Genomic DNA, 26,803 nt, shown 5'->3' with positions numbered 1-26,803 from the left:
TACTCACTGATCTCTCACACATGTTCCTCCTCTCCCTTGCTTCCCTCGGGTCTCCAATGGCCTTATTCAGACAAACCATCACACTTTAAAGTTGCTCTTCTATTTTTTGCCCCCTTGATTGAAAACAACATGTTGAAATAATTTCGAGTAGTTACTGCGTCAGTATGCATAGGCTGCAAAGGAACAGATAAAGGAAAAAACCTGCTGAAAAGAAAAGAGACGTTTTGGCTGTGGAGCCCTCTTCAGGTGTGTAATTTTAATCCATTCAGCAGTTTGCCCCATCCTTTAAATACTGTCGCTGTGCTGTGAATGTAGTACGATGGAAATAACTTTTAAGGGCATTGATCACTGGAGGCCTGTGTTGGGGGTGGGCTGGATCTCATTAAAGGCAACCAATCTAAACCAAGTCACAGTCTACAAAATGCAGCAGAATTTGTAATATGCTTAAGCACTGTTAATTTATTTGAATCAAAAGTTATCAGGTCATTTTGGATAACACTTTATCCAAAAAGGTGAGGGTGCAAATGAAGAGTACTGTTTTAGGATAGGGTCTGACATTCCCCAACCCCACCTCCCCCGCCTCGACACATAAGCTCAGGGTCCACTGAATGGCTGTGTAAGAGCGGTGTTTCATCTGCCCATCACCTTTCACTTTTCAGTTTTATTGTTCTAATGCCAGGCCAAGCTATAACATATTGACAGCTGGGCACCATTTTCTTGGTGTGACTCCCTGGGCTGTGGCAGCAGACACTCCACAGCTACAGAGATGTGAGCGCTGGCACAGTACTGCTTGTGGGTTTTGCTGTTGGCACCACTTGTTGTGCCCAGTTTATCGCTGGCGGCGGACTGCAGCCCTGTTCCGGGAGAGCCCCACTCCAGTTATGTTTATAGGTCACCCTAACTCAACTGATATTTCAAGATCTGCATCACTTGTTTGAGCAGTTGGTTATGTTTCAATAAAGAGAACACTGATACCTGATGGCTGAAAGATTCCAGATGATCTCTAAATTTCTTAATTGAGCACACCACCTGCTTAGTTGATCACAGTTAAATTGTTCCAGGCCTTCGAAATTGATGATTTAAAGGCTGCCTATAAAACTTGCCGGACCAGAGCTGGAGATCCCTTATCTAAGCATACTCAAATATTTTGGTTTTAAATCTAACAGCAACATTAATCCTAACTCTACCTATCATCCTAACCTTGAAGTTCAGTCCATATATACAAAAATCCCAGGTATATATCTTGACAATATTCAAGATTGGACAAGCACCTGGTGGGCATTTGTTCACCATTTTGTTTACAGTGCTACTGAAAAGATAGTTCTGCTCTCAAATCATTCCAGAGAAGAGCCCACAGTTCCAAGCTTATAGGAGCATGTTACTTTGATATTCTAATCTTTTTAGTTTTGAACAGAAGATAATAGCACAGAATTCAATCCAAAATCCTCAAGGACATTGGCAAAGTCAACCCAGTGGGCTTCCTCAGAAAAAAAACATCTGCATTAGATCCTCAGATCAGTGAACTATCAGCAACCCAATGAGCTCGAGATGCTGAATGGCCTCCTCTCTTTGTAACCTCTTTGTTCTTGTGGTGGCTCTTGTGCCAACACACCCTCTCTGTGAATCCGTGTATCTGCCGTAGAAATCCTCGTGTGCTTTTGTTCGGAGAGGGCGGACAGGGCGTTGCTCATCAGCTCCCGCTTTATTTCCCTTCAGGAATCTGGATACATGTCAGACATTCCTCATTTTCTGCCCTAATTCTGGGATTACTGCCTTTTGCCCTCATTTGATTAGACAAGAGCGGGCCTTGATTACAATGAGACAGATTTGTTTCACAGCCCTTGGAGATAATCACTGCCGTCATTGTGTCCCTCCTAATTATAAGGTGCCTCTGATAAAAGAGGCGCTCGGTTTCCTCATCACCCCCCCCCACCCCCACCCCCAAATTAAATCCTATTAAACTGTCCTTTTGCTCTTCTGTATGTTTTTCTTTCATTTTAAAAATCCCCTCTCCCGCTGACTTGACTGCATTGAGGAAGTGGATTATTGACGCACTCCACCTCAACTCTTTTCTCCCACCATTCAAGGAGGGGACTGATTGTTGTGCATGGGTGTCGTGTGGCGTGTTTGGAATGGGACGAATTGCAAATACAAATTGCTGAGAGTTGGGTGCTCTGGCTTGGCACTGGTACAAAGCCTCTTCTTTCTTCGCAGTAATGAAAATTACAGTGCACTGATGCTATAGTGCAGGCAAATAACAGTGTCTGCTTCGCAAAGCAAGATGCCTAAGGCTCGCTCCAATTCTGGCGTGCTCCAGCACAGTCGCACTTACCTCGCGTGTAGTTCGGAGCCAGGGCAATCAGCCCATTCGGTTATTTATCTTTCCTGGAAGCCTTTCATGTCGTGATGCTGAACGCCTGCAGTTCTCCTTTTCCATCCCGAGTTCCAGTACTTCCAGGCTTCTTCACATATAAGGAACAGGAGAGGTTTCAATTGGTGGAATCCATTTATTGAACTGCTTTTATCTAATAATAAACTAATTCATTATAATTTACTTTAAAACTGCCATTGGAAAATCAGTGCAACATTAAGTAAATCTGAGTCCTCTTACAATTATATCAACATCTGTGAATGTTAAGGACATACTGATGTACAGCAGACCAATATTTTATTTTCCCAAAAAATACGCAGTTTCGCTGAAACTGAACAATTTAGAACTTCTGCCAACGGCGCGTGGATGTGAATACGCCGAGTCGGTTTATTGAATTAAAAAACGTTGCCGCCCGATGGAATTGATGGGCCGTGCTGAGATATACCTGTTCAAAATACTGTGCTGAGCTGGTTTTCACCAAAACGGTTCTTCATTTTTTTTGGAAGCATTCCGAGTGCGACACTCCAGAGCTTTTTACCTGGCGCCCTCCCTGGGTTTCCTTTTTATTTACAGTCTTGCTAATTGCCGCACAGCGAGGCTGTAGCAAAGGAGTCTGCGACGGCAGTCACCCAATTTTCTGCCGGCGCTGGGTCGTTAAACGGTATTATTAGGATAGCTCTCACCACGGTTTCTTCCAAATCTCCTGGTTCGCGGGGTGCCACGTCAGGCTCATTTAAGGGAATTATTCTGATTGTTTCCATAACGGTGATCAGATTATAACCCAGCAGGGCCCCCGTGCCCCTGCGTGGAAGGTCTAGCTCCGCAAATATTTGCTATTTGCTTTTAAATTGAACTGAAATTAAGGGCTGCGAGGGAGGGACAAGGGGTGGCGTTCTCCGCTAACCCATCCATTAACATTTCCTGCCAAACTTTTAATCACAGTGCATGCTTGATTTTAATAACAATTAATAACAATGGTAATAATAATTATTTGCATGTGTGTGGCACTTTTCCATTTCTGTTACGTGCAGAAGCCCCACTCCACAGCAGCTCAGATGGAAAAATGAGAAATTGGTTCACCAGTTAAATGGGGGAAGTGTAGGTATTGGGTGTGCTGCAGGCTAAAATGAGTTATGGTCTGGACATCAGGGTTAACAGCAGTGCCAAGGGAAATTCACTGGCCAAATAGTCAGGACCACAGTTTAATATGTCATGTGAAGTAGAGTACAGTGCCACTGCAAGAGACAAATTATTTGACTTTTTTTTTTCAATTTAAACTTAGAGCTTACCTTTTTGTTTCAAGTGCCTATGTTTGATTGTCTTACAGTTTATCCTGTATGTTCTTGTTTCATTTTTTTCCTTTAACTTTTCATTGTATTTTTTTCCTCTTTTCCATCTTTCTGTCCAACATCCTTGTGTTTGGAAATGCGCTTTATTAATAAAAAGTGATTATTAGGCTATTGGAGATCCTCTTTCCTCTGGACCAGAGACCCCTGCTGGCTAGCTAGCAATGAATACAGCAGCAAACTGATTTTCCTTAGAGGTCTCCCATCCCTGTACTAACCAAGCACCACCTTGCTTAGCCCTGGAGTTCTGTCAAGCCCAGGCTTCATGGTGATAACGCTGTTGTTTAACCCACCTGCACTCTTCTTTTGGTCAGCTTCATCCCCTTCCCCAGTTCCTCACATTTTGGAGGGGGGGGTGGGGGGTGGGAGTGGTGTGGGGAGTGTTTAATTAGACCTAAGCCCTCAGTGGTGGTGTTTTGCTTTGCTAATACTTTTTTTTTCTGATTGTCACAGCTATGCACATATTCTGTTTTTTTGTGTGTAGTGTGAGCTCTATCCTGATTCTGTTTTAGGTGGAGGGCAGGGCCTTTATTTTTGCCTACAGTTTTATTTTTGGGGTTGTGCGTGCGAAGGGGATCATGAAAAATAATGGTGGCATTGCTTTATAATGATCTGCCTTTTTCTCTTGTCTTATTGCCTTTTAAACAGAGAGAGTTTCCCAAGTTTTTCACCTTCCGTGCGAGAGACAAGGTAAGTGGGTTACAGAGCCCTCTGTTTGCAAGACACTCCTCGCATGTCATTACTTTACCAAAATGCTTTGCATTGCACCCACGTTCAGTTTGATTTAGCCTCTCCGTGCTGGTTTCTTACATGGGGTTTGTGCACAGGGGTGATTTTACTAAAACAACACCAGAGGCTCTTTGTTTGTATAGATGTGGGACTCTGTTTGTTCCAAGGCACTTCAAAATTGAACAAGGAAAGGCTGTTTAAAGTGCAAGGCAAAGTAAAAAAAAAAAGGCCTCATTAAAATCAGAAAGGCTTTTTTGTTCTTCTATTAGAATTTAAAAGCACTGTCCTGCACTGGATCCTGAGGTTGAGGGTAAATAATGTGCAGCTGAGCCAACATGCAGGAAAAATAACACAGACATCTTTGAAGTCCTTCTCTCTAAACCCACTAAGAGAAACAAGCAGGTAAAGCATGGAGATCTCCAGGGTGATGCTGATGTTCTAAGCAAGTGTCAGGAAGCAAAAACAAATGTGTTGCAGGTTTAGTGTGCCACTGTTTTTTCAATTGGAAGTAATAAGAATAATTATTTCATTAATTGGAGAACAAATAAATATCAGTGTGAATTTAGTGGCTGCTGTGTCTTTTGATTAGTTTAAGGGCTCACTGACTAACCAGACAATTCTCAGCCGCACGATAAATGGAACGGGGACTGTGCTGAATGGATAAAGGTTTACTAAATATAATTACTGTAACGGGAGAGTTGAGAAAACAGTGGAGTTTCTCTCGGCAAGGCGTGTTTGCCAGGTTTTTCCTGGGTGTGTAAAAGCGTGAAGGGGGCTTTATTGTACTTCATTGCCCCTGCCCTCCCAGTCAGAACCTGACACTGCTCCATGGGCCACTGTGTGTCTTGATCTATGATGGCTCTTTCCTTCCCTGAGCTCTGGTTGCTCCTCTAAAAGTGCCTGACTCATTACAGTAATGAACTTTATAATTATTTCCCCCTCGGAGAGGAATGACTCCCATTAATAGGATGTGATTGCCTTTTATTTCATTTACTTAGCCCAGCCTGGTAGCTTGTGGGCATTTTCCATCTCAGTAACCCTGCTATTCTTCAAAAGGACTTTTTTCCCCCTTCCGTTAAAGACACAGCCGTATCAGTTTTCCTCCTGGAATATTTGAGTGCTTTCTTTGACTTTGTGCTCCAAGATAGCACGGTCTAGGACCCGGGGCAAAGTGTTTTGTGATTAAAAAAAAATTTTTTTCAAGCTTTCCCATGATAACTTTCCCCTTATCCTCGTGTCTGTGCCTGAATCTGGGGTTAGGGGAAGGGCAGAGGAAGAAATAGCCTAGGCTGACTTCAAGGCTCTTTGCCACACGTAGGAATGGGTAGGCTCTACACTAAGAGGATTACCGACTTTAGAAAGGTAGCTGTCATTTAATTGGAGGCTTACTGCCCTGACAGAAAAGTAGAGCGCTCATTCTGAACGTATTTTCCAGGCCATAACATCCTGAAGCCACAACCCACAGTATGTGTTTCTTCTATCTCGCGTTTTTTTACATTAAAGTACACTTTCACATTCTACCTGGATATGCAGTGTCAATCGGCGGCTCCAGCCTCACCGGGTCCCCTCTCTCCCGCAGTTCGAAGAGGACCGTATCTACAGACACCTGGAGCCCGCGCTGGCCTTCCAGCTGGAGCTGAATCGCATGCGGAACTTTGCCCTGACCGCCATCCCCTGCGCCAACCACAAGATGCACCTGTACCTGGGCGCCGCCCGCGTGGAGGTGGGCATAGAGGTCACCGACTACCGCTTCTTCGTCCGCGCCATCATCCGCCACTCTGACCTCGTCACCAAGGTGAGTGAGTCGCTGCCCGAGCGGTCCTGACAGCGACCTAGTCGTAAATTCTCCCAGGTTACGCTTGACTGCTGGTCTGTCCCATTTCTACGCAACTCTGAATGCTTGGTTTGTCATTTCTGGCTCCAGAGATGACTTGGGATGTCGTTTTAGACTGTATTAGTTTGGGGAGTGGGGGGCAAGAGGGTGGTTGCAAACTTTCCGTGAGGCACCATGGCAGACAATCATGGACGATCAGGATGAATAAGGTTCTCTGAGCTGGATGAGCGTACTCCCTGCCCCTGTGCCATGTGCCACTGCTCTGCTGTGCCACCACTCTGATTGGCCGCTGCTGTCGCGTGTACAGGAGGCGTCGTTCGAGTACCTGCAGAACGAGGGGGAGCGGCTGCTGCTGGAGGCCATGGACGAGCTGGAGGTGGCCTTCAACAACACCACTGTGCGCACCGACTGCAACCACATCTTCCTCAACTTCGTCCCCACCGTCATCATGGACCCCTCCAAGGTCGGCGCCGGTGGCTGACAGAGCTCTCCCCGAGCCTCCTCTTGCGCGCGCGCCCCGCCAGCACCCCCAGGCTGATCGCATCCTCTCCCCCCCCTCCGCCCCTCTCTCCCGCTGGCAGATCGAGGAGTCCGTGCGCTCCATGGTGATGCGGTACGGCAGCCGGCTGTGGAAGCTGAGGGTCCTGCAGGCCGAGCTGAAGATCAACATCCGCCTGACGCCCACGGGCAAAGCCATCCCCATCCGGCTCTTCCTCACCAACGAGTCGGGCTACTACCTGGACATCAGCCTGTACAAGGAGGTCACCGACTCCCGCACGGGACAGGTGGGGCCCAAAGACCAAAAGGTGGGGCGCTCGCTCGTTTTTTACTGCCTCTTCCCACAGAGGATTCTGGGACAGACTCCCTCACAGCTACAAAACTGCATTTAGTGTTCACAGACGAGGCCCATCTCTGTCTTTCAGAGGGCACAGATGAAGCAGGAAAGGATGGTGTTATAATGGTGCTTTAACATTATTATAATAAGGTAATGATACTGAAATATCCAGCACCAGCACATGGTGAAGGCTTGTGTAAAAGCTTGACGTATGCACACTGTGAAATGAAATCTGCCTTGGTTTTGGAGTCTTATCATATGCCATCTTTTTTCATACAACTATACCATTATAATGTATTATACATATATTATACATATACATGCAAATACTATTGACATAGGTCTAGTAGGGTGCTGATTCAGCATGCGTCTGGCTGCAAAGAAACAGATGAAGGTTCATTTCTTGCTATGATATGTTCAGGTGTTTGTATCTCTTTTCCTTTCAGCTTGGAATAAACCTTTACCTGTTCCTTTACTAATGACATAGTCAAAATAAAACTGTGTGTACAGTTTATCCATGTTAAATACGAATCGATGTTTACAAGAGAATCGTTCACAAGAAAATCCTTCTGAAAGGATGATTTTTGTGAAGACCTGGAAGTCTCTCCTTCCAATCTCTGCTGTGACAGCTGCAGGAGTCCTAGCCTGAGCACGGTCTGTCCCATAATCTGGTCATTAAACACAGGACAGTCACACTACAGCGTAACTCTATGGTTTAATTTTCTGTTGATCTGTCTTAGGAAAGGGTAAGTGGATGCACATGGATGTTATTCCTATTTTGTTGCTTTCTTGGTACAACTTAGCACTTTGCAAGTAAAGTATATATTAAGTTCCAGAAACAGCTATAAAGAAATGAAGCTGAGAGGTTAGTGGCTGAAATTGCCCTCTATAGGGTTGAGACAAGTGTTTGTACTGGGTTTATTGGTGACCCACCATTGTGTTAAACAGCCCAGCATTTGCAGTCTGTCTGCGCTCTGGGCTTGGCTCAATCACCATGGATTCAATACACATCCTTTTCTTACATGTGCCTGTCAGGCAACAGGTCCATTAGTCTGTTTACCTCACATCTGCATTCATTAAAGTCGAAAGTACTTTTTTGTCTTTCTCCCAGAATGAAACGAGAGGCAGAATGCCGTGCAACCTCTTCAAATCCGGATGGAAAAGTGTTTGATTTTCAGGTCAAACAAAAAAAAAAAAGTAGCTACAGTTAAATTGAAGCCACATAATGGTCCTGAAAATGTGTGTCATTTTTTAGGAGGCAAACAATGTGACCAGATCTTCACTCATTCTGAGCCATGACTCCCATTACAGTGGGAGGGATTAGCTATAGAAATGCGCAGCCCTGTTTCTCATTCTCTCTGAAAGAAGCAACGGGAGACAGCGTAAATAAATGAAATTAACGTAATCGCTACGGAATGGCAAATTAGCCATTGTTACTTTTTGTGCAATGATTTCAATAAAATATATAAATGTTTACATGCATGCAAACAGATTTCATATCCAAAAAGTACTTTTCTTTATAATAGGATTTTTGTTATGCAATGTTACATTATATATAGAAAAGGTGTCTGCGTTCATAAATTATGGATAGAGGGAGGATATTTAATTTTCTTTCTATTTAAAGTTCCCAGACAGTGTTAAATAAGGATTCAGTTGCAATGTATTGCACACAAGCTTCTTAATTAACACATGCCACTGTAGCTGCAAGGCAGGCTCATTCTTGCCTCTAAATAATGGAGCCATTTAAATTGCAGTATTTGTGACAATAACCCCTTTTTCATGTGAAAAAATTACCTTTTCTTTCTTTGTAGCTTGTACATGAGGCATGCAGCAGGGTTTTGAACAGGGGAGCTGGTACTTCTTTTAAAAAGACTCCTTTTTTGGGACATTCGGAGCATCCCTGTCCACTGTCCACGCCTCACGAATTCGTGACTGGAAACACTTTCCTGTGTTGCATATGACAGTACCAGCGGTTTTAATAAAATCATTCTGGATGACTAGGGGGCATGAAAAAGCCCTTTATCTCCCACTGAAAAGGGAGTAATAGGCCTGGGTCTGGTGTTTGTCCCTGGGTGCTTTCACTGGTGTGACTTAGTATTACCCGGGACCACAGAGCCACACAGTCATTAGCAAACTAAAGCCAGTCAGATGCTGCCACTTGCACCTACTTTAATAAGAAAACAAAGATCATGAGAATGTGCACAAATGAGCGCAGGCCATTCGGCCCATCTATCTTGGTTGTTTATCAGCAGCTGATTGATCCAAGGATCTCAGCCAACTGTTTCTTGAAGGAAGCCATGGCATTAGGTTCTGCTGGCTATCTTATTGCAGACCCAACAATCCTTTGAGTAAGGCACGGCCTCTGGTTCCCTGTTTTACATGTTCTGCCTCGGTGTTTCCCATCGTGTCCTCTGGTCCATATTTTCATTCTGATTCAGAAGAAGTGCACTGTGTTGGCATTGTCCTGATGAAATGTTTCTTCAGATATTCCAAAATTGTAACGTCAACTGGGCCATCCTGCTCACTGGTTCTGGAGAGGAAACACGTCACTAGTTGCTATTATGGTTGGAAGCCCATAAAGGATGCAGTACAATTGCAACGATGTACAGAACTTGTGTGTACAGAAATCTCAGAAAAGTGTGTAACAGCACCACCAGCTCGGCTGCAAACTGGATGCAAACGGAAGCACATTCCAAGGGATTTCCAGGATTCAGAGGAAGAGAGGAAGTAAAAAGGTCCTTGGCGAGACTGGTGCCCTGTTGACTCCTGTTCTTCCTGTTTCCAGATCATGTTCCAGGCGTATGGGGACAAGCAGGGGCCTCTGCACGGCATGCTCATCAACACCCCCTACGTCACCAAGGATCTTCTGCAGTCCAAGCGCTTCCAGGCCCAATCGCTGGGCACCACCTATGTGTATGACTTCCCCGAGATGTTCAGGCAGGTATGGACTCCCAGCCGAAGACTGTCCACTGTGTCCACACTCCAGATGTGGTTCTCTTCTCTGCTCACAGCGTCCCCATTACAGACGCAGAGGTTTCTCGCTGTTCACAAACCACTAAGGAGAGATCAGCAGGAAGGGGACCCACACACCCTTCTGCTCCGCTGTTCTCAGCTCCAGACGCACCTGAACGGGTCTGTGAGTGGGAGAGGTGGTGGGCCATGTTCATCTTTTCCTGTCTTACCACAATCCAGCTTAGCCCCGTTTCCTAGAGAGGGAAGTAAAATGTTGTCGTTTTCACTACCCCTTTTGAAGTGCTCTTCTTTCTCCTCCCAACCCCAACAGTCATTGCTGAAGCTCTGGGAGTCTACCGAGGCTTATGCCCACCTGCCCAAGTGCCCTCTGCCCTCTGAACTCCTGACCTACACTGAGCTGGTGCTGGATGCCCAGGGTCAGCTGGTACAGATGAACCGCCTTCCAGGGGGAAATGAGGTGAGGGGGCAGAGTCTAACCAAGAAAGGTGGGAAAGTGGGTGTCAGCTGTATCCCAAGGTGCCACATTGTGTTCATGTGACATGACTGGGACTGTGAAGAGGCAAACTGAGCATATGGATATGGATGGGCATACACAAATCTGTGGCTGAGGTACCAGCCATGCCCTGCCAGTACTGTTCCCTGTCTTTTTTTCCAGGGGCTGAGTGCCCCTGCTAGGCTGATAATCCCTGCTTTGCTGGCTTGGTTCAAAGCAGGGAGTAAAGACAGCTTTCAGACAAAATTATATACAGGACAGAGTAGGGCTGGGATTTTTTTTCAGTAAGTAAATCATAAGGTACTTATGTATCCTTTTAACCTATGAGAGTCAGCTGCAGCAGGGAAGGGATAGGTGGAAAAACCATCATCACATCATTCAACTTAATTTTTTAAGATCTTCCAGACTTAGATTTGGCACAAGAGTGGGTCTCCTTGCAAAGGTTTACTGCAGTGTAACATGGCAGTTGTTGAGGAAGGCTTAGTAAAGGGCAGTAAGATTATAGTTTAGACAAGGTAAAGGATAGAGAGATATACAACATTGTGGTAAAACCTGGACAGCCACCCAAACGATACAAAATATTCTTCAGCGTCTTGCAGAAGGGTATACTGATGAAAGGGAATCTTGATGACCGTGAGCTCCTTCCAGATAGTATAGAGTTGATGTGAACAATCTGTTTGAGACCAGCAGTATAGGTGCTGTTCTGCTGGTTCAGGTTTTACTGGCTCTAAGGAAGTGCTATTGCCTGACCAAGTCTTCCTCCCACAGCCTCTCGGCATGTAGACATGGGGCTGGGAGAATAATATTACCCTGCAGTACCCCTTTGACTCCTATAGGTGTCTCTCTTTTTCTTCTGAAGTGGCTCAGCGCAGAACTGTGCCTGCATTCCGGATTTAGAAATTGTAATATTTTGCTGGAGGGAACATGTAACAGTACCTAGAAAACAAAGCGCTGAGTCCTTACAGTCATTCAATGTGCAGGTCTCTCACACAAGTGTGTTTTGATCTTTGATCTATGTATTAATGAATGAAAACCCATTCCTTGCGTGCAAGTTCTTATGAGCTATTGTTTTAATCTGTGTGTTAATTTATACAATCTTTCGGCAGCTGAAAATCATTCTAATTGGTTCCACTCTTAACGTTTTACGGGTTGCGATGAAAATGTTGAAGGAGCTCCAGTTGTGGCTTTTCTGTATCCCACGGTCGGCCAGCTTGTCGTGCCTCTCAGTGGGCGATGCCAGTTCAGCTGGTAAGCAGCGCTGCCTGGAGGGTCAACTAGCCCAGTTACCCTGTCTGATTATTTATTGTAATGTATTCAGGACCGAGGGGGCTGACCCAGAGTGAAGTAATGCAAAATTGAGCATGGACATTTTTAATGGCCATCGTTAACATTAGCCCCAGACCTCAGGGTGAAGAGCTGGGGGTTAATCCATGCAGTTTAATGGCTAAAATATTTGGAGTAAATTATTTAAACACAGGCTGATGTGCGCTACTGCAGCACGAGAGAGGGTATTTGCCGCCACTCACTGTGGAACCAGCCTGGCGGTCCTCTGAAGTCTGGGGTGTGAGACTGAAATCTAGATTTGGAATATTCTTCTTGTTCCTCTCTTGTTTGCATTCTAAGTTGTCTTGATGTCTTTGCACAAACAAAGGGCCTGAAATTGCCTGTGGGTTTGGGAAGGATGACACAGACACTCTGGCTGCACTTAAATGTCTGCCATTAATTTTGAATGCATTTAGAATGGGAATGCTATGGAAATCCCAACTGGAATGAAATCAGAATGCAATCCTGTCGGAATATGACAGGAGTGTATCTAGTACTTAGGTGCTCCCGCTTAGGCACTGTGCTTCTGTTGTAGCATGACATTGAAACACGCTCAGATACAAGAAACCGAAAAATACCTGACTGTCTCTCAGTCTGTGGACACACTAGACTCTTAGAGGGGACAGTACTCTGTAAGCACCTCTGCTCCTCTGTTCAGTGCATTTCAATGCTCTTGTAGGGATAGACACAGCCGAATTGCACTGGATGGAGTCTTGTCTGTGGATTCCCTGCATGTGGTTTGGGTTTGTAGATAATCTGCATCATGAACAAGCTTCACATGTGGTTCGGCAAAAGTTTTCTGAGCCCCAGGAAGGGCAGAATCCCAGAGGATTTTCAATGTCATTGCTGCAGAAACTCTAAACGGCAGTGTAGGAGAGTATTACTGAGAGCGCTGTTCTGTGCTGGAGCTCACCCAGTGTCTGTGTCTTTCCGTGTCCGTCCACCCCAGATCGGCATGGTCGCCTGGAGGATGACCCTCAGGACCCCGGAGTACCCCACGGGGCGGGACATCATCGTGATCAGCAACGACATCACCCACAAGATCGGGTCGTTCGGGCCGCAGGAAGACGTGCTGTTCCAGCAGGCCTCGGAGCTGTCCCGGGCCGAGGGCATCCCACGCATCTACATCGCCGCCAACAGCGGGGCCCGCATCGGGCTGGCCGAGGAGATCCGCCACATGTTCCACGTGGCATGGCAGGACCTCAGCGACCCCTACAAGGTGAGAGACAAATGAGTGATCACAGGACAGCTCGGCAGGAGAGTTTTCTCTGTCATCCCGCCTTCTACTTTTTCCCTGCTTTTTCCCTCGGCTGAGAAAGAACTTGAGATGCAGATCCTGAGCATGAGCAGCTCTGCTTCTCGTGGACAAGCTGACCATGAAATGAAGGTGAATTACCGACAGAAGGCTAAGATCAGCAGTCTGACTCTCAGGCCCTGAAGTTTTTGCGGCTTTCTGCACTTTACACAGACGGGGCTGCAGATTAGCTCGCCAGCCGTTCAAGCAAACACCCTCTGGTACGCCCCCAGACGACTCGTTCGGCTGATCACATCCTGGTGCAGAAAGCATTGAGTCAAATGTGAAACAGGTCATATATGTTTGAGAGTACCCAAGCATGGTATAGTTGAGCTGTGGCTCTGGCAGCCTGCTGACGTGACGGTGTTGTCTGTGTTTTCTCTGTGCCTCCAGGGGTTCAAGTACCTGTACCTCACCCCGCAGGACTATAAGAAGGTGTCAGCGCTGAACTCTGTGCACTGTGAGCATGTGGAAGACGAGGGGGAGTCCAGGTGAGATGCGCTGGGTCACTGAGTAATTCGGGACCAACATTGGCTGGCGGGATCATGGTCTTTGTTCTTATTTCTAGTCATTTATCGCTTTTCTTTGCATTTTGCGACATCATCCTTGCAGCTTTTATGTTGTGACATTTTGCCAGGTTAAAATTCCACATACTTTTATAGCATTTCTGACAATGAACTCCACCTCTTTAATGCATTTACTTACTTTAATGCACTATATTGCATACATTCTTAAATACAGTATATATGTCGTCAAAGAGAATTACATCCATGGAAGGTGTTACTAAATGTTTCCAGTCCATCCCATTCGTTTTAGTTCTGCATCAAAGATCTCACACAGCCGTAGCTGGCTCTACGCTTTTGTGCCTTGCGTCCTGTTGACCTCTGTTTGACCTGACGACCTCGGCAGACTGCTGTGTCCCAATCCCTACAGGTACAAGATCACAGACATCATTGGGAAGGAGGAGGGCTTGGGCGTGGAGAACCTGCGTGGCTCGGGCATGATCGCAGGAGAGTCCTCGCTGGCATACGAGGAGGTCATCACCATGAATCTGGTGAGAAACGCAGGCTGGCTGGGGCCTACAGCTGCTCTTGCCCACATTCACACCCTCACACTCGGCACACAGCACTGCAGATACCCCTGCACCCCACTCTTGCTCAGTCTCCCTTTATGCAGCATCACCTTCCTGCATTCAGACAGAGGGGACACAGACACAGTGTACTGGCTGATGTGCTTCAGGAGAGCAGAAGCTGGAGAGCTTGTTGCTTTCCAGATCTCAGCTCTGCCAGACCACTGCCAGCTGGGTCCTGATGGCCTGTGGATTTACATGTGCTTGCAGGTGACGTGCCGCGCGATTGGGATTGGAGCATACCTGGTGAGGCTGGGCCAGAGGACCATCCAGGTTGAAAACTCCCACATCATCCTAACTGGAGCTGGGGCTCTCAACAAGGTCAGTGGGCAGTAGGGGGGAGGTGGGGTTGGGAGTGACATGGATGGGCAGAACTGCACAGGGAATGAGATTCTACTTTCCTAGCCAATGACTTTCCTAGCCAGTGAAGGATTTCCCAACCAGCATCTCCACCACTGCCTCTTCTTACAAAACCCTCTGCCAAGTTCCGCTTTGACTTGGAGGCAATATAGAAGGGATGGAACACAAAAAACAAAGCAGGAGCCTACAAAACAGGGGCTGTAGGATTGGAGCGTACCAGTTTTAAAATGACAGAGCTCTGCATTTTGTCTCGAGCAAATGCACCCTTGTGCAGGGGGCTGGCTTGTTATGACAGCAGCAGCGTCATAGTCTCGTTGTGTGGTGTCTCTTTGGGCGTTCCTTCGCCATTACTTGTCTCATCTGCTGTATCAGGAGACACAATAAATCGCTGCTCAGATTAGAAGAGTGAATCTCATGGTCCCCCTTCAAGAACCTGCAGCTTCTTCCTTCCTCTTTTTTTGCCCCACGCACACAGTACAAAATTCTACTTCCATGCAACCATAAACACACACACACACACACACACACACACACACACAGGCTCTCTCCCTCTCTCTGTCTCTCTCCAAAACGGCTTGCCATGGAAATTGAAATAATGATAATGTGTCCCTCTGACTGCATCAAAGTATTGCCACTTCAAAAAAAAGCCGGGAGGCATGAAATGCAAATGACAATGTTGGAGCAGATGGATTGAGTGCCTTGCCTTACACCCGATGAATCTTAAAAGAGATGGGGGGGGGTGTGGGGGGGTGCGAGAATGGGTAAAGGAAGATATTTGTGGGTTGTTCTGCTGTTGGAGCTCACAAGTAATAATGGACAGATTTGTCATTACTGATGTCTGGCAATAAATTGTTTTCTATTGTCAGGCCCCGGCAGGGTATTTCGCTTGCTCACTTTTTAGGCATATAAGGGTCAGCTGTTGCCATATGGAGGGAACTGCAATTAGTCTTTAATCATGCTTTATTTTGACTGCAGTTGTTTTACAGTTGATTTACAGTACAGTTAATCCTGTCACACGTACCGACCAGCAGGTTAACTGTCTGCACAGGTGGCAATGCCACTGAGTTCGCTGCTACTCCTCCGACACACACTGGGGAATGAAGAGAAGAGAAGGAATTATCTGCAGAGCTTTACGCACGAATAAGCATCCTGTATACAGATATAGCATGGTCGTGTGTAGGACTGGTTAGATGTGTATATTGGGTTCTGCAGATATTTTAATGTGTGTGACATTTATTTGATCGTGATAGCCAGCTTTGCACATCTGGAGGAAGAATGAGACAGTGTTTTGGAAACTAACAGGGGGTCAGGTGCATTTAATTAATAGTCTTTCATATAAAAATGTCCTTCCATGATGCGTCATCTCAAGGAGCTTTACAAAAGACCCAGGCTTATGCAACATTGGCAAATGACAAATAATTCAAAGTTAGACTGTAAGAAAAAGAGCTAAGATGGGATTTAAAGGTGCTGTTGAACCTGAATGATATGATATGGGCTGGGAGATCTTTCCAGCATTTGAGCAACAGAATCCTGGTATCCCAGAAACTCCCAGGGTTAGTAACCTAGTTTTTTAAACTGATAGAAGGCCACAGTCTGAAAACCACAAAAGTTGTGTATGTGTATAGATAGCTAACAGACCACTGTTGTAGTCAGTAGCCAAACCATTCAAGCCCTTAAAGAAGAGCAGCTGCATGTTGTATTTTACTCTGAAAATCACAGAGAACCGGGTCAAATCCAAATGAATGGCTGTTGATGGCTTGACAGGTATTATTTATTTAATTCATATGTGTTATGGTTTGTTGCTTCTGTAATTGTTGAAGCAAGAGGGCTTTCTCCTGATGAGGGTCAGTAATGCACTCAGTTTAAGAAGGATGAATAAAACAAATATAGATTGCTATTGTAGAAAGGTGTTTATACTTGTTACTGATATGCACAGAGATTAGACCATTAACAGTCTTATATAGATATACAGTGTGTTTATTTGCATGTATTACTTAGGTATGTCTCTAAAACTATATCATTTCACAATTTATAATGGCCGCAAACCATATTTTTATACCCGGAGTTCAGCGCTACAGAAGACGTCAAGAATAAAATTAAATAAGCCTGAAAATTGCTCCTAATGTACAACAAATGCAGTGGACAAAAGAAAATCTGTATTTGCATTTCTGCCCTCTGAGACCACTGCGGCTGAAAGTTGTGTATCCCAGGTGCTCAGCGGCATCAATCAGTATTTTGTACACTTGCCATACGAATCCTGCTTAGAGAACTCCCCCCCCCACGATTCCAGCATAAAGGCAAGTAGCCAGAGGGAGCTAGTGCAGAGGCCTGATGTCATGAGTTTTCTTCCTCCGGATGTCTGAGGGATGCACCAGAATCCGCCTGCCCCCTGCTTTGGGGACCTGACAAACTTGCATGTGAGATTCTTACCGGTGCAGTAGGATGGGTTTGGTGGGTGTGTGTGAAAGGTGGATGAAGATGAAAAGATCGTGGAATTACGGCTGTGTGAGCTCTTGTGGTGTGTGTGCGTGCGTGGATGTCTGTCTAAGCCAAACCATTTTATTAGCGGGTAGAAGTTAAACAGCAGTCTTCCCTGAACCTGGGTGCCTGTAGGAGGGTATAATATATTAAACGGGAGGCAGAAAGAAACAAATTATACCAGTGTCTTTGTGTTGTTCTTGTCTCTCTCTCTCACACTCCTGGTGTTATATATTTTCACACTTCAGCGATCGCCCCCCACACACTCTCCCTCCCTCTCTCATTGACTGGTACACATGCTCTCTCTCTCTCACTCTCGCTCTCTCTCCCCATCTCAGGTCATGTTGCAGCAGCTCCAGTAGAAATAATAGGATGGAAAGCGTGAGGTTGTTATTTGCATAGAAATAGCATGACGCCCCAGGCAGCTTGGGAGAAGGACACAGAGATCATTTGTCTAAAATTTTAATGAAAAGTTTTGCTGAGACAGAGATTTTTTTTTTCTTGAAGCCCCCACCATGCCCAACCCCCCCCCCCTCCAACAACCCCCTCCCTTCCTCTTTCTTTCCCCGTCAGTGAATTAACGTGGTTCGATTTAAAATTAGATGACACATCGCAAATCGCTGCATGCCAGATCGCAATAACATGTAAATTTCAATTTGCTGGCTTTAATAGAAGCCGGTATGGTGGTGCTGCTGAATTGCAAGGTAGCAGCAGCACTGACAGGGGTAACTTGGTAGTCTTCTCCCTTGTGTTGGTGGTATATTAAATGCAAACCTGTGACTTTGATCCCCAGATGGGTTTTTACTCCTTAGTGAACCACTGTGCCTTAAAGAGAGAGGCTATGTACCACACCTTTGGTGTGTCTGCGGGTGTCCCCTCTGTCACGAGAAACATGGGTCACTGGTGATGCGATTGCACAGGCAAAAAAGAAAGCATGCTTAAGACTGTCTCCAAACTTTTCCTGCATTTGAAGCAGGAGGATTATGGGATAGGGCAGGCCCATGCAGGTAGACGTGAGTGGGGGCAGACAGTGCTCAGGCTTCCTTGTAGCGTGGTCTTCTCACAGGCAAGGAACAAAATCGACAAAGCTGGTTAAGTTAGTCACAATCCCCTCCTAGTCCCAGAGACCCCAAGGGGTTTCTGCTTATTGTTTGCCCTGAGCTCTTAATGAATTAATTAATTATGTACTCAGTTAGTCTAAATGACCACTGATTCCAGGTCTTTAGCCTTCGAGAAGTTTGTAACTGCCTTTGTAAAATGTGCTGCACTGAGGCCCAGCAGGTCATGGAGGGGAGTGTCGGTGCATAAAAGAATTGCCTTCTTCTATGAGTATAAAGTCTTGGACAGCTGGGGATAGAGGTGGCATGTCTGTGCATAGAAACTCACACTGCCACTTTAAAACTCTAGTCATGCCCCTCCCACCTCCCGACTCTCCTGCCCTTGGGTTAGTGTGACTTTCCGTGGAGTGTGAGTGCTGGCACCATGGGTGTGTGCAGTGCCACTCTGCTGATGCGGTTGGACAGTGTCTGCGGCGCACTGCCAGGCGTGTGCCAGCTATGCCCCTGACCAGCTGGCATCAGCAATGAGAGCTGATGCCAGGCAACGCTTGCCTGCTCAGGATGCTCGGGGAGCTAGGCCTTGTACCGATAAATAATACAGAGAGAGAAGAAGCGCGAGGACTCACCATCAGATCCTGCCAATAGCCCCCTTCTTTCTGTTTCACACGGAAAAGTACTGGCGAGGTGTGTGTGTGTGTGTGTTTGCTACTCCCATTGCTGGGCTGGGATGTTGGGAAAACAATTAAGTCACTGCTTAGCGATTACATCCATTTCAGTTTTTAGAAATCAGTCTTGTACAAGTTGACCTGATGAACCCGCCACCTTCCAAAAATAAAAGCCATGTGCTTGATTTCATTGTCACTCATCTACCCTTGCACATTAGCTCATAATCAGGCAGCAGATATGAAATGGGTCAGACAACCACGGAGCAAGAGTCCGACTGGATTCGTAATTCCAGTTGTGTTTGGGGTTTTGGCCACCGTGTTGCTAACGTGCATTGTCCCACACTGCAGCTGGGCTGTCGTAGGCTTGGCAGTGCCCATACTTCAGTGATGTGAAAAAGAGCCTCGCCCTCCTTATCTCTCTCTCATCTGTACCGCGAACCGGAGACGCAGCTGTGGTTTCTTGCTGCTTTTTGAGGAGGAACCGGGAGACCGGGACACCCTCTCATCTTAGGAGTCGCCGCGGAACAAGAGAGGGCAGCTCTGTCGCTCCGAGCTGCATTAAATTAATTAACAGCAGAGAATTTATCTTGAAATAGTGACTGGAGAGTGATTACAATAGCAAATATTGCAAACGGGGAGCCAGAGAGAGAATCCCCCCCCCCCCCAAACTCGTTTGGAATATTAATGAAATTCCAGTAGGGTGGCTCTGAGTAAGAAGCTCCCAGTCCCAGCTGCCCCTGCTCTGAGAGTCAAGGTGACCGCGCAGTCTGCCTGCAGACCCAGGTTGGCCTGACAGCTTTAGGAGTGCGCCCGAGATTTGTAGCCTGGGAGAAAATCAATAAAGGTAATAAAAAAGTACACGGTGGCTAAAGAGGTTAAAATGAAGGGTGAAGCCGCAGCCTTGCCCTGCTTTTACAGAGGTGTGTCACCCCGTCCGCGGGCTGCGCTCCTCTCTCCAGCGCGCCGAGCGGTACGGCATGCTGGGAAGTGCTTGTGGAGGGGGGGGGGGGGTTATCAAGCCCCGGGGGTCAGAGGAGCGGCGGAGAAGCGAAAATGAGTTCAGCGGCCTCGGCGCCATCCTTCATGGAGCTGCGCGTGGGCTGAGGCCTCGCTGTACCTTTGTCTTAGCGGAGCGGCTTTAGAACGGGCTCTTCAAACCCTGTGCGTGTGTGCGTTACCAGAGCGCAGTCTGAGCGCTAGGCGGGCGCGCGGCGCTCCCCGTTCTGCTGCGAAAACTCGTCACGGCCCTTGTTGTGTTGCAGTGTGCTGGCGGGGGTGGCAGTGCCAGCAAGCAGATGGCCGTGACTGTGGCAGCAGGGGCTTGGGCAGCCTGTGCCCCTGGCATAGGGTGAGAGTGGGCTTCTGCTTTGTGCCAGGCACTGTGCCATGTGCTTGCCCTGCCAGTGGGGGGCGCTGGGTTGCATATAATGCAGAGAGGCACTGAGGCTAGGGCTGCATGCCAACTGCAAAGAGACCTGTGTGTGTGTTTTTGGATCACTTTTGAAAGGCATAATGAAAGCAAGTTATAGTGAGGAATTATCCACACAACCTATTATCAAGGGAAGTGGGTCCTGGGCTGTCTTTTGAGCAGCTGTACTCTCTGTACAGATCCTGCATCTGTCGCCCACTTATTCCTCTTTAAGGAATACGTTGGCATTAAAACATCTGGGTTTATAAACAAGAGAAATTAACCTTACCTTTGCTGACCCCTGTGGCAGTAATGCTTTATCTTTAAGTTGGGGAATGTATTTTTTTTTCCATATTCTGGATAAAAAAAATCTCTTTTATTTATTTATTTTTTAAAACGACATGGGCACGGTACATGCAAGTGTCCTTATAGAAAAAGGGATATAGCTACAAGGGGTGTATGCTGTGTGAAAGTGAAAGCCATTTTAATATGAATGAAAATCCCAGGGAATCGCAACCATGAAAGGTGAATGTGTTTTATAGACTCGCCTCTCCATGCTTGCCCTCAATGCATTGCTACAGGAGAGTGATGGCTCTCTGTCACTGGGCCTGTCGATAGCTGGCAGAACACCATGTCAAAGAGCAGAGGCCCAGGGTATTAATACACACTGGAGGTTACAAAACACCCTCCTGGGGCAGTTGTCCCCCCCACCCCCACCCTGCTGGGTGACAGAGTGCTCTTTAATACCCAATCGACACTATTGATGTTTCGCAGCCTGGTCACTCATGGACAAACTGCCACGGGAGTTTTCTCATGATTTTATTGAGCTGGAAGGAGATAGCCCCGAGAGACAGAGACGAAATGGGAATTTTCTGCACAGAGACTCAGAGGGACTGACCCTTGGATTAGTTTATAGAGGTAGAAAGCAGTGTCCAGGGTCAGGCAGTGCACCATGAAAGCCCCAGTGGTGTGAAGATTATGGCTTCGTATTAACCAGGAAACTGAAAGGCATAACGGGGAAAAAAATATTTCGTGGTGTTTTCTTTCAGAGTTTATGAACCCACAGCTGTGAATACCCATTCCCCATGGGAGCTTAATGTTTTCTAGTAGGGATGATTAATTCACCTAGGAAAAAACACAAGAACGAACACTTAGTCCATGCTTATTTCAAATTCATTGGTCAAGTGATAATTAATAGTGCCTTCTGCACTGTATTTCAAATGAAACGCACCTGTAGTACAGTGTATGGGATGTCAGTGAATAAACCAAGAGTCTGAGATTCCAAGTGTTCTCTTAGAGTTGTTGGCAGAGGGGGGTACAGGGAGGGATTAATGAATTTCTGGGTCAAGATGTGGAAATGGGACATTTACAGTAGGAAGTAAGAGGTGGACCTGGAAGTCACTAAGTCGTGTCTGCTTCTGGTGCTGTTCTGGTTCCTCAGGTCCTGGGCCGGGAGGTGTACACCTCCAACAACCAGCTGGGCGGAGTGCAGATCATGCACAACAACGGAGTGACGCACTGTACCGTCTGCGACGACTTTGAGGGCGTCTACACCTTGCTGCAGTGGCTGTCCTACATGCCCAAGGTAACTGGGCGGCCAAGAGTGGCTCAGTGAGAGAGCACAGGGAAATCACATGGGGGAAAAAAAAACATCAGTCAAGTATGGTAAATTTCATGCTTTGTTGCAAATCAGCCCGGTGAAATCCGGCATACTGAATAACAAGGTAAGTGGAAGCATGGCACAGTAAATTTTATAAAATAAGCATGCTAGCCTGACAAATTGCTGTGCAAGTTAACTCATCTTATTACAATTTGCTTTGATCATCCCACTGCATGGGCTCAGGTCTGATACAAGCACCTGGCCCGGCTTCCTCTCTCTAACAGCGTGATGGAAAACGCTCAGCACAGAACACAACTTTTGATTTATTAGCAGCGGTGTGACAGTATTACTCCCTGCTGCCAGCAACATATGGAGGCTGTGTGTTCAGACAGATGTAGAGGCAGACGGGCCTCCGAAAGGCACAGAAGTTGAGCATGGCGTGCTGGCGCCGCAGCACGAGCTGTGACATAGCGAGTGAGTGTTGCTCCTCTGTTCTGTTTCCTCGTCCGGAGCTGTGTTCCCAGCAAGCCTCTCCCACCAGGCCAGCTGCATTATGAAAGGCACAGCCAATGTCGAGGACGATAAAGATTGATATGGAAGCTTAACATTGCACTTATGTCTTTATTAACGTACACAAGCAGAGCCCAAATCAGTCAAATTGTGGTAGAAGTCAGGTAAAAGCACAAAATAATATTGTGAGGTGTACAGGGCAAAGCAGATGTGCATTGTACTGTATGTTTGGTAAAAACATACTGTATAGATTTGCAATGGTGAGCTTCCACTGGGGCGAAATGCCTGAACAAACGAGGGTGTCCTGTGCATCTTTGTGTCATTTCCTTTCATTCTCGGGAAAAGGTGAACTTAGTGCTTCTTTTCTGAATATATTCCCGGTGTCTCCCTCTATCCCAGTGCAACTCCAGCCCCGTACCCATTCTGGATGCCAAGGATCCCATTGACCGGCCCGTGGAGTTTGTGCCCACCAAAGCCCCCTACGACCCTCGATGGATGTTGGCTGGCCGCCCTAGCCAGAGTAAGGCAACAGCCTGGACATTTCCGCACTCCGCACGAATGAGCCTGATGATCCCGCTCAAAATATCGAATTGAAGATCTGCGGCTTTATTTTAATAAGGAGCACCAATATAACTTTAATGGGGGGGAAGGAGCTCGTTTTCCAACATGTCCCTTATCTTCTTCCTTCTACTTTAAATTCCACGATTCACTCTAATAACCTTAGAGTTTGCAATTTTAAAAAAAATTCGGACTTTCCAGGTTCCCGTTCCATGCGAATGACAAAAAAAGATTCCTCTGGCTGGGCTCTCAGTTGCCCAACAAGAAAACACACAGACACGTACTCTCTCCGTCCATGATTTATACTGTTTCTTCTGGCTCAGGGGTACCTGGCTGCATTAACGCCTCGCTACTCTCTCCTGGCTGAAATTAAAGAGAAGTTTTTCGTATTTTAAGGATAATTTTTATCACCATTTTTTTTCCCCCGGTCATTTTTATCCTTCCTCCCGTCACACAATTGCTGCAACAGCAACTTCTAAATGGAGTGACTTCATATTTTAATTTAGTGTATGCAGTTAAAAGGGGGAAAAATACTGATGATTTGCGGCGATAAGTTCAAGCGGATATCGAAGAGGTTAAAAGTTAAAGTAATTCATTACGGGAGATAGTACTGTGATATTCTTCATTCTGACGCCCAGCACGGGCCTGGAATCTAAACGATCAGCCAAGATGCCTGATTAAGAGATAATACTGGAATTGATGGTCATATTTTACTGTGGGTCATGCCAGTGCAGATTGTAGAACGCAGTAATTACAAGTTTGGTCTAGAGAGAGAGAGAAAAAAATCTTTGTCTTCCTTGAGACAACCAGGCTAGTTTAATTGAATCCTAACCCCTGAAACTGTTCTTGCTCTGTTCACACTTTTAAGAGTTGAAATGCTGAGCTGGGCTATTGTGTCTTCATTCTCAGGGTATTCTTTTAAAAACAGAGTAGCCAAAACTTTTTTTTTTCCCCCCAAACACAAGACAAAAAGCTTTAAAATGATAGAAAATAGGTTTCTGTTTTCAAATTTGGAAAACTGAGGTAGATGTGTGTATCTGTGCTTGTATTGAGGTTTAACAGGCAGCTGTAACAGTTATGCAAGCATCTAAATGAATGGAAGTGATTAACTGAAGTTCGAGAGGGATAGCAACGACAAGTCAATCTCACACAATTGTACATAATTGCCTATATACCTAATTGTTACAAGCTCTATACTGTATATGGAACACATATACCTCCCTTCGCATTCGTCTCCAGCATCCTATCTCCACCTAGCAGCTGCCCTTAGGTCACTCTGTCTGTGGCCAGGAGACTGCCCATTAACCAAGCTGGTTAAGCCAAACTTACATCCACAAAGCATTCAGGTCTTAGATGTTGGTGTCCATCGTGAAATGATATTAAAAATACAAGGACACAGTTTTAGCTTCATGCAGAACTCCTCTGAGGCAGTGTTCCGTGAATCTGAACTTGTGTGAGAGTGTTACCCAGCTTATGTGAAGCTCTGGAGGTTCAGATGCTCTAAAACGTTCATTGTGGACTGTTCAGGTGACTGTGAGAGCTCCGTGCTCAACAGACCTTTCTCTCTCCAGGTCCCAAAGGCCAGTGGCTCAGCGGCTTCTTTGACCACGGTTCGTTCCTAGAGATCATGCAGCCCTGGGCACAGAGTGTGGTGGTGGGCAGAGCCAGGTAGGGAACAGTGGGATCACCCTCCTGTCTGAGAGCTTTGACCGTCTGTATCTTACAGGGCTGGGGATGTAATGAGTAATGCAGTCCATCCATCCCTTTTCTAACCACTTTATCCAATACAGGGTTGGGGGTCGCTGGACCCTATCCTGGCAAGCAGTGGGCGCAAGGCAGGGTCCACTCTGGATGGGACACCAGTCCATCGCAGGGCACACACACGCAGACACAGTCACACTCACAGGGGCCAGTTTTCCCAGAAGAAAATTAAAGGGGAACTACATTGCTATTTGTATATATATTGGGGTTAGAAAGAATTGGCATTAATGAGTAGTTTTCAAAACCACAATGAATGTAAAATGTACACAGTAAAGTGTAAAACCTCTAGTTCACATAACAAAACTGACTAAATTTCCAGGTATGCGTTGCACCATATTCTTCCATGCAGAATGAGGGAATAAAACTAATTTTACATTGTAAACAAGCAGATGAATACATCTCTTATATTCCAATAGAAATATTGCTCTCAAATTCGCAACGGTTTTGCCAACAAATGCTACTTACTTGTGAACTCTGCATACAGATCACTTTGGAACATTTCTGTGGTGAAATATCTGCTGCACTACCTCTATTTATTCACTCGTACATCACAGTCCACTAGTCATTACGGTGACTGGTGAGCACGAAGGGCCGCTTCATGGCGCAGTTCGCGCAGACTCTAGCCCATGGCGAGTCCAGGGGTTTCCAACAACATGGCGACTATACAGTATTTTCACAAAGCTCAGGATTTTTTTGATTACCATGATTACCTGAGAAATTGGGACTGCAGTTCCCCAGTATGTTTTTGGACTGTGGGAGAAAAACGGTGCACCTGGAGGGAACCCACACAGGCATTGGGAGAACATAAAAACTCCATGCAGAAGGCACCCCAGGGCCCCAGCGCTGCGAGGCAGCAAGGCTAGCCACCTGTTGCTGTGCACGTGCAAGCCAATCTGATTTTCAGACTCTCCTTGTGAGTGCAGTTTTCCTCCACCAGGTGGCACTGTTTCCTTTGCAAATCTTTGCACGTTAATGGTCACCATTTATTAACCCCTGTGTGCCTTCCACTTTCCCCTTGCTTGGAGCAACACACCAGTTACAACAGACTCCTGCGGTGGATTATTTCTTTTTTTCTGTCCTCTTTTGCCCGACTCAGGATGTTCTTTAGTAATTGCGAGATAAGGAGTGCACTCTTATAAAAAAAAAAGTCAGGACAATTTGTTCCTGCACCTTGTCCTCTGTGCTCTGCCATTCTATAGAGGGCTGCAGATGAACCTATTTTATTTCATCTCCAGATGCTCATTATCTTTTATGAAAAACACAACAATTACCCTGCTACTTTGAATAGTCACAGGCTGACAGAGGTAATGAAAAGGTGTCAGCAAGATAAAGATGCAGGGAGTGAATGGGGCTCAATTGGCTGGGCACAGAGAGGCCAGTGTATGTCTTTGTATCTGTCTGACTGTGTGTCCTTCTGTCTGTCAGTGTCAGCATGCCTCCTTTGCTATTGTCCACTTGTATGAAGACATGCAGAGTGGGAGGAGAGAGAAGATAAATGGAAATGCAAGCATTTGCAATGGCTGATCAGAATTAAATTGCTACTCTACATTATACATACATTATCTAATAATATCTTCACGCCTGAAGACAGCTACACAGCCAAAACATTGTTTTTCTGTGTGGAATTAACCTCTGCCTGTTAGATTACGTAATGTTGATACAATGCATGCACATCATACTATTGATTTATTTTGTTAAGCGTATTGAGTTCAATATGTACAGGTAGACGTGTGTGTGTTCAGTGGACATGTGTGTGCCTGTGTGTTCAGGACGTGGGTGTATTTGTGTGTACAGATAGACAGTGATGGTGTGTGTCTGTGTGTACAGGTGTTAGTGATGGTGTGTGTCCTAATTGCAGGCTGGGTGGAATACCTACTGGAGTGGTTGCTGTGGAAACCAGGTCCGTCGAGCTGTCAGTGCCAGCAGACCCTGCCAACCTGGACTCAGAGGCCAAGGTAGCTTTGCTGTGCAAACCTGAACCTACATACACAATCTACCATACCTGGACTAGAGAGTGCATGCTCCTCCCTTGCATGGCATTGCACATCTCTCGTTCATCCCGTTTCTTCATTGTCCAA

The 26,803-nt window shown here is 46.2% G+C and overlaps 1 protein-coding gene across 8 annotated transcripts in view; it reads left to right on the top strand.

The window, feature by feature from the left end:
- Positions 1-26,803, top strand: part of acaca (acetyl-CoA carboxylase alpha) — an 82,236-nt gene that overhangs the window by 36,954 nt on the left and 18,479 nt on the right. For 6 of the 8 annotated variants that reach the window (XM_069184353.1, XM_015367377.2, XM_015367373.2 and 3 more), the window contains 14 exons: positions 4,366-4,407; positions 6,026-6,241; positions 6,588-6,743; positions 6,862-7,086; positions 9,901-10,056; positions 10,399-10,545; positions 12,854-13,123; positions 13,592-13,689; positions 14,132-14,252; positions 14,538-14,648; positions 21,738-21,881; positions 22,806-22,926; positions 24,536-24,632; positions 26,584-26,680. In XM_069184353.1, coding sequence (XP_069040454.1) covers positions 4,366-4,407; positions 6,026-6,241; positions 6,588-6,743; positions 6,862-7,086; positions 9,901-10,056; positions 10,399-10,545; positions 12,854-13,123; positions 13,592-13,689; positions 14,132-14,252; positions 14,538-14,648; positions 21,738-21,881; positions 22,806-22,926; positions 24,536-24,632; positions 26,584-26,680 — 2,001 coding nt within the window. The remainder of the gene's footprint in view (positions 1-4,365; positions 4,408-6,025; positions 6,242-6,587; positions 6,744-6,861; positions 7,087-9,900; positions 10,057-10,398; positions 10,546-12,853; positions 13,124-13,591; positions 13,690-14,131; positions 14,253-14,537; positions 14,649-21,737; positions 21,882-22,805; positions 22,927-24,535; positions 24,633-26,583; positions 26,681-26,803) is intronic. The other 2 variants (XM_015367374.2, XM_006640894.3) reach the window with 1 other exon arrangement.

Source organism: Lepisosteus oculatus, chromosome 26 (assembly GCF_040954835.1).
Source record: "Lepisosteus oculatus isolate fLepOcu1 chromosome 26, fLepOcu1.hap2, whole genome shotgun sequence".
In the NCBI taxonomy this organism is placed as follows: Eukaryota; Metazoa; Chordata; class Actinopteri; order Semionotiformes; family Lepisosteidae; genus Lepisosteus; species Lepisosteus oculatus.
Note: the sequence above shows the minus strand (reverse complement) of the source record. Positions and strands in the feature narration are given on the sequence as shown.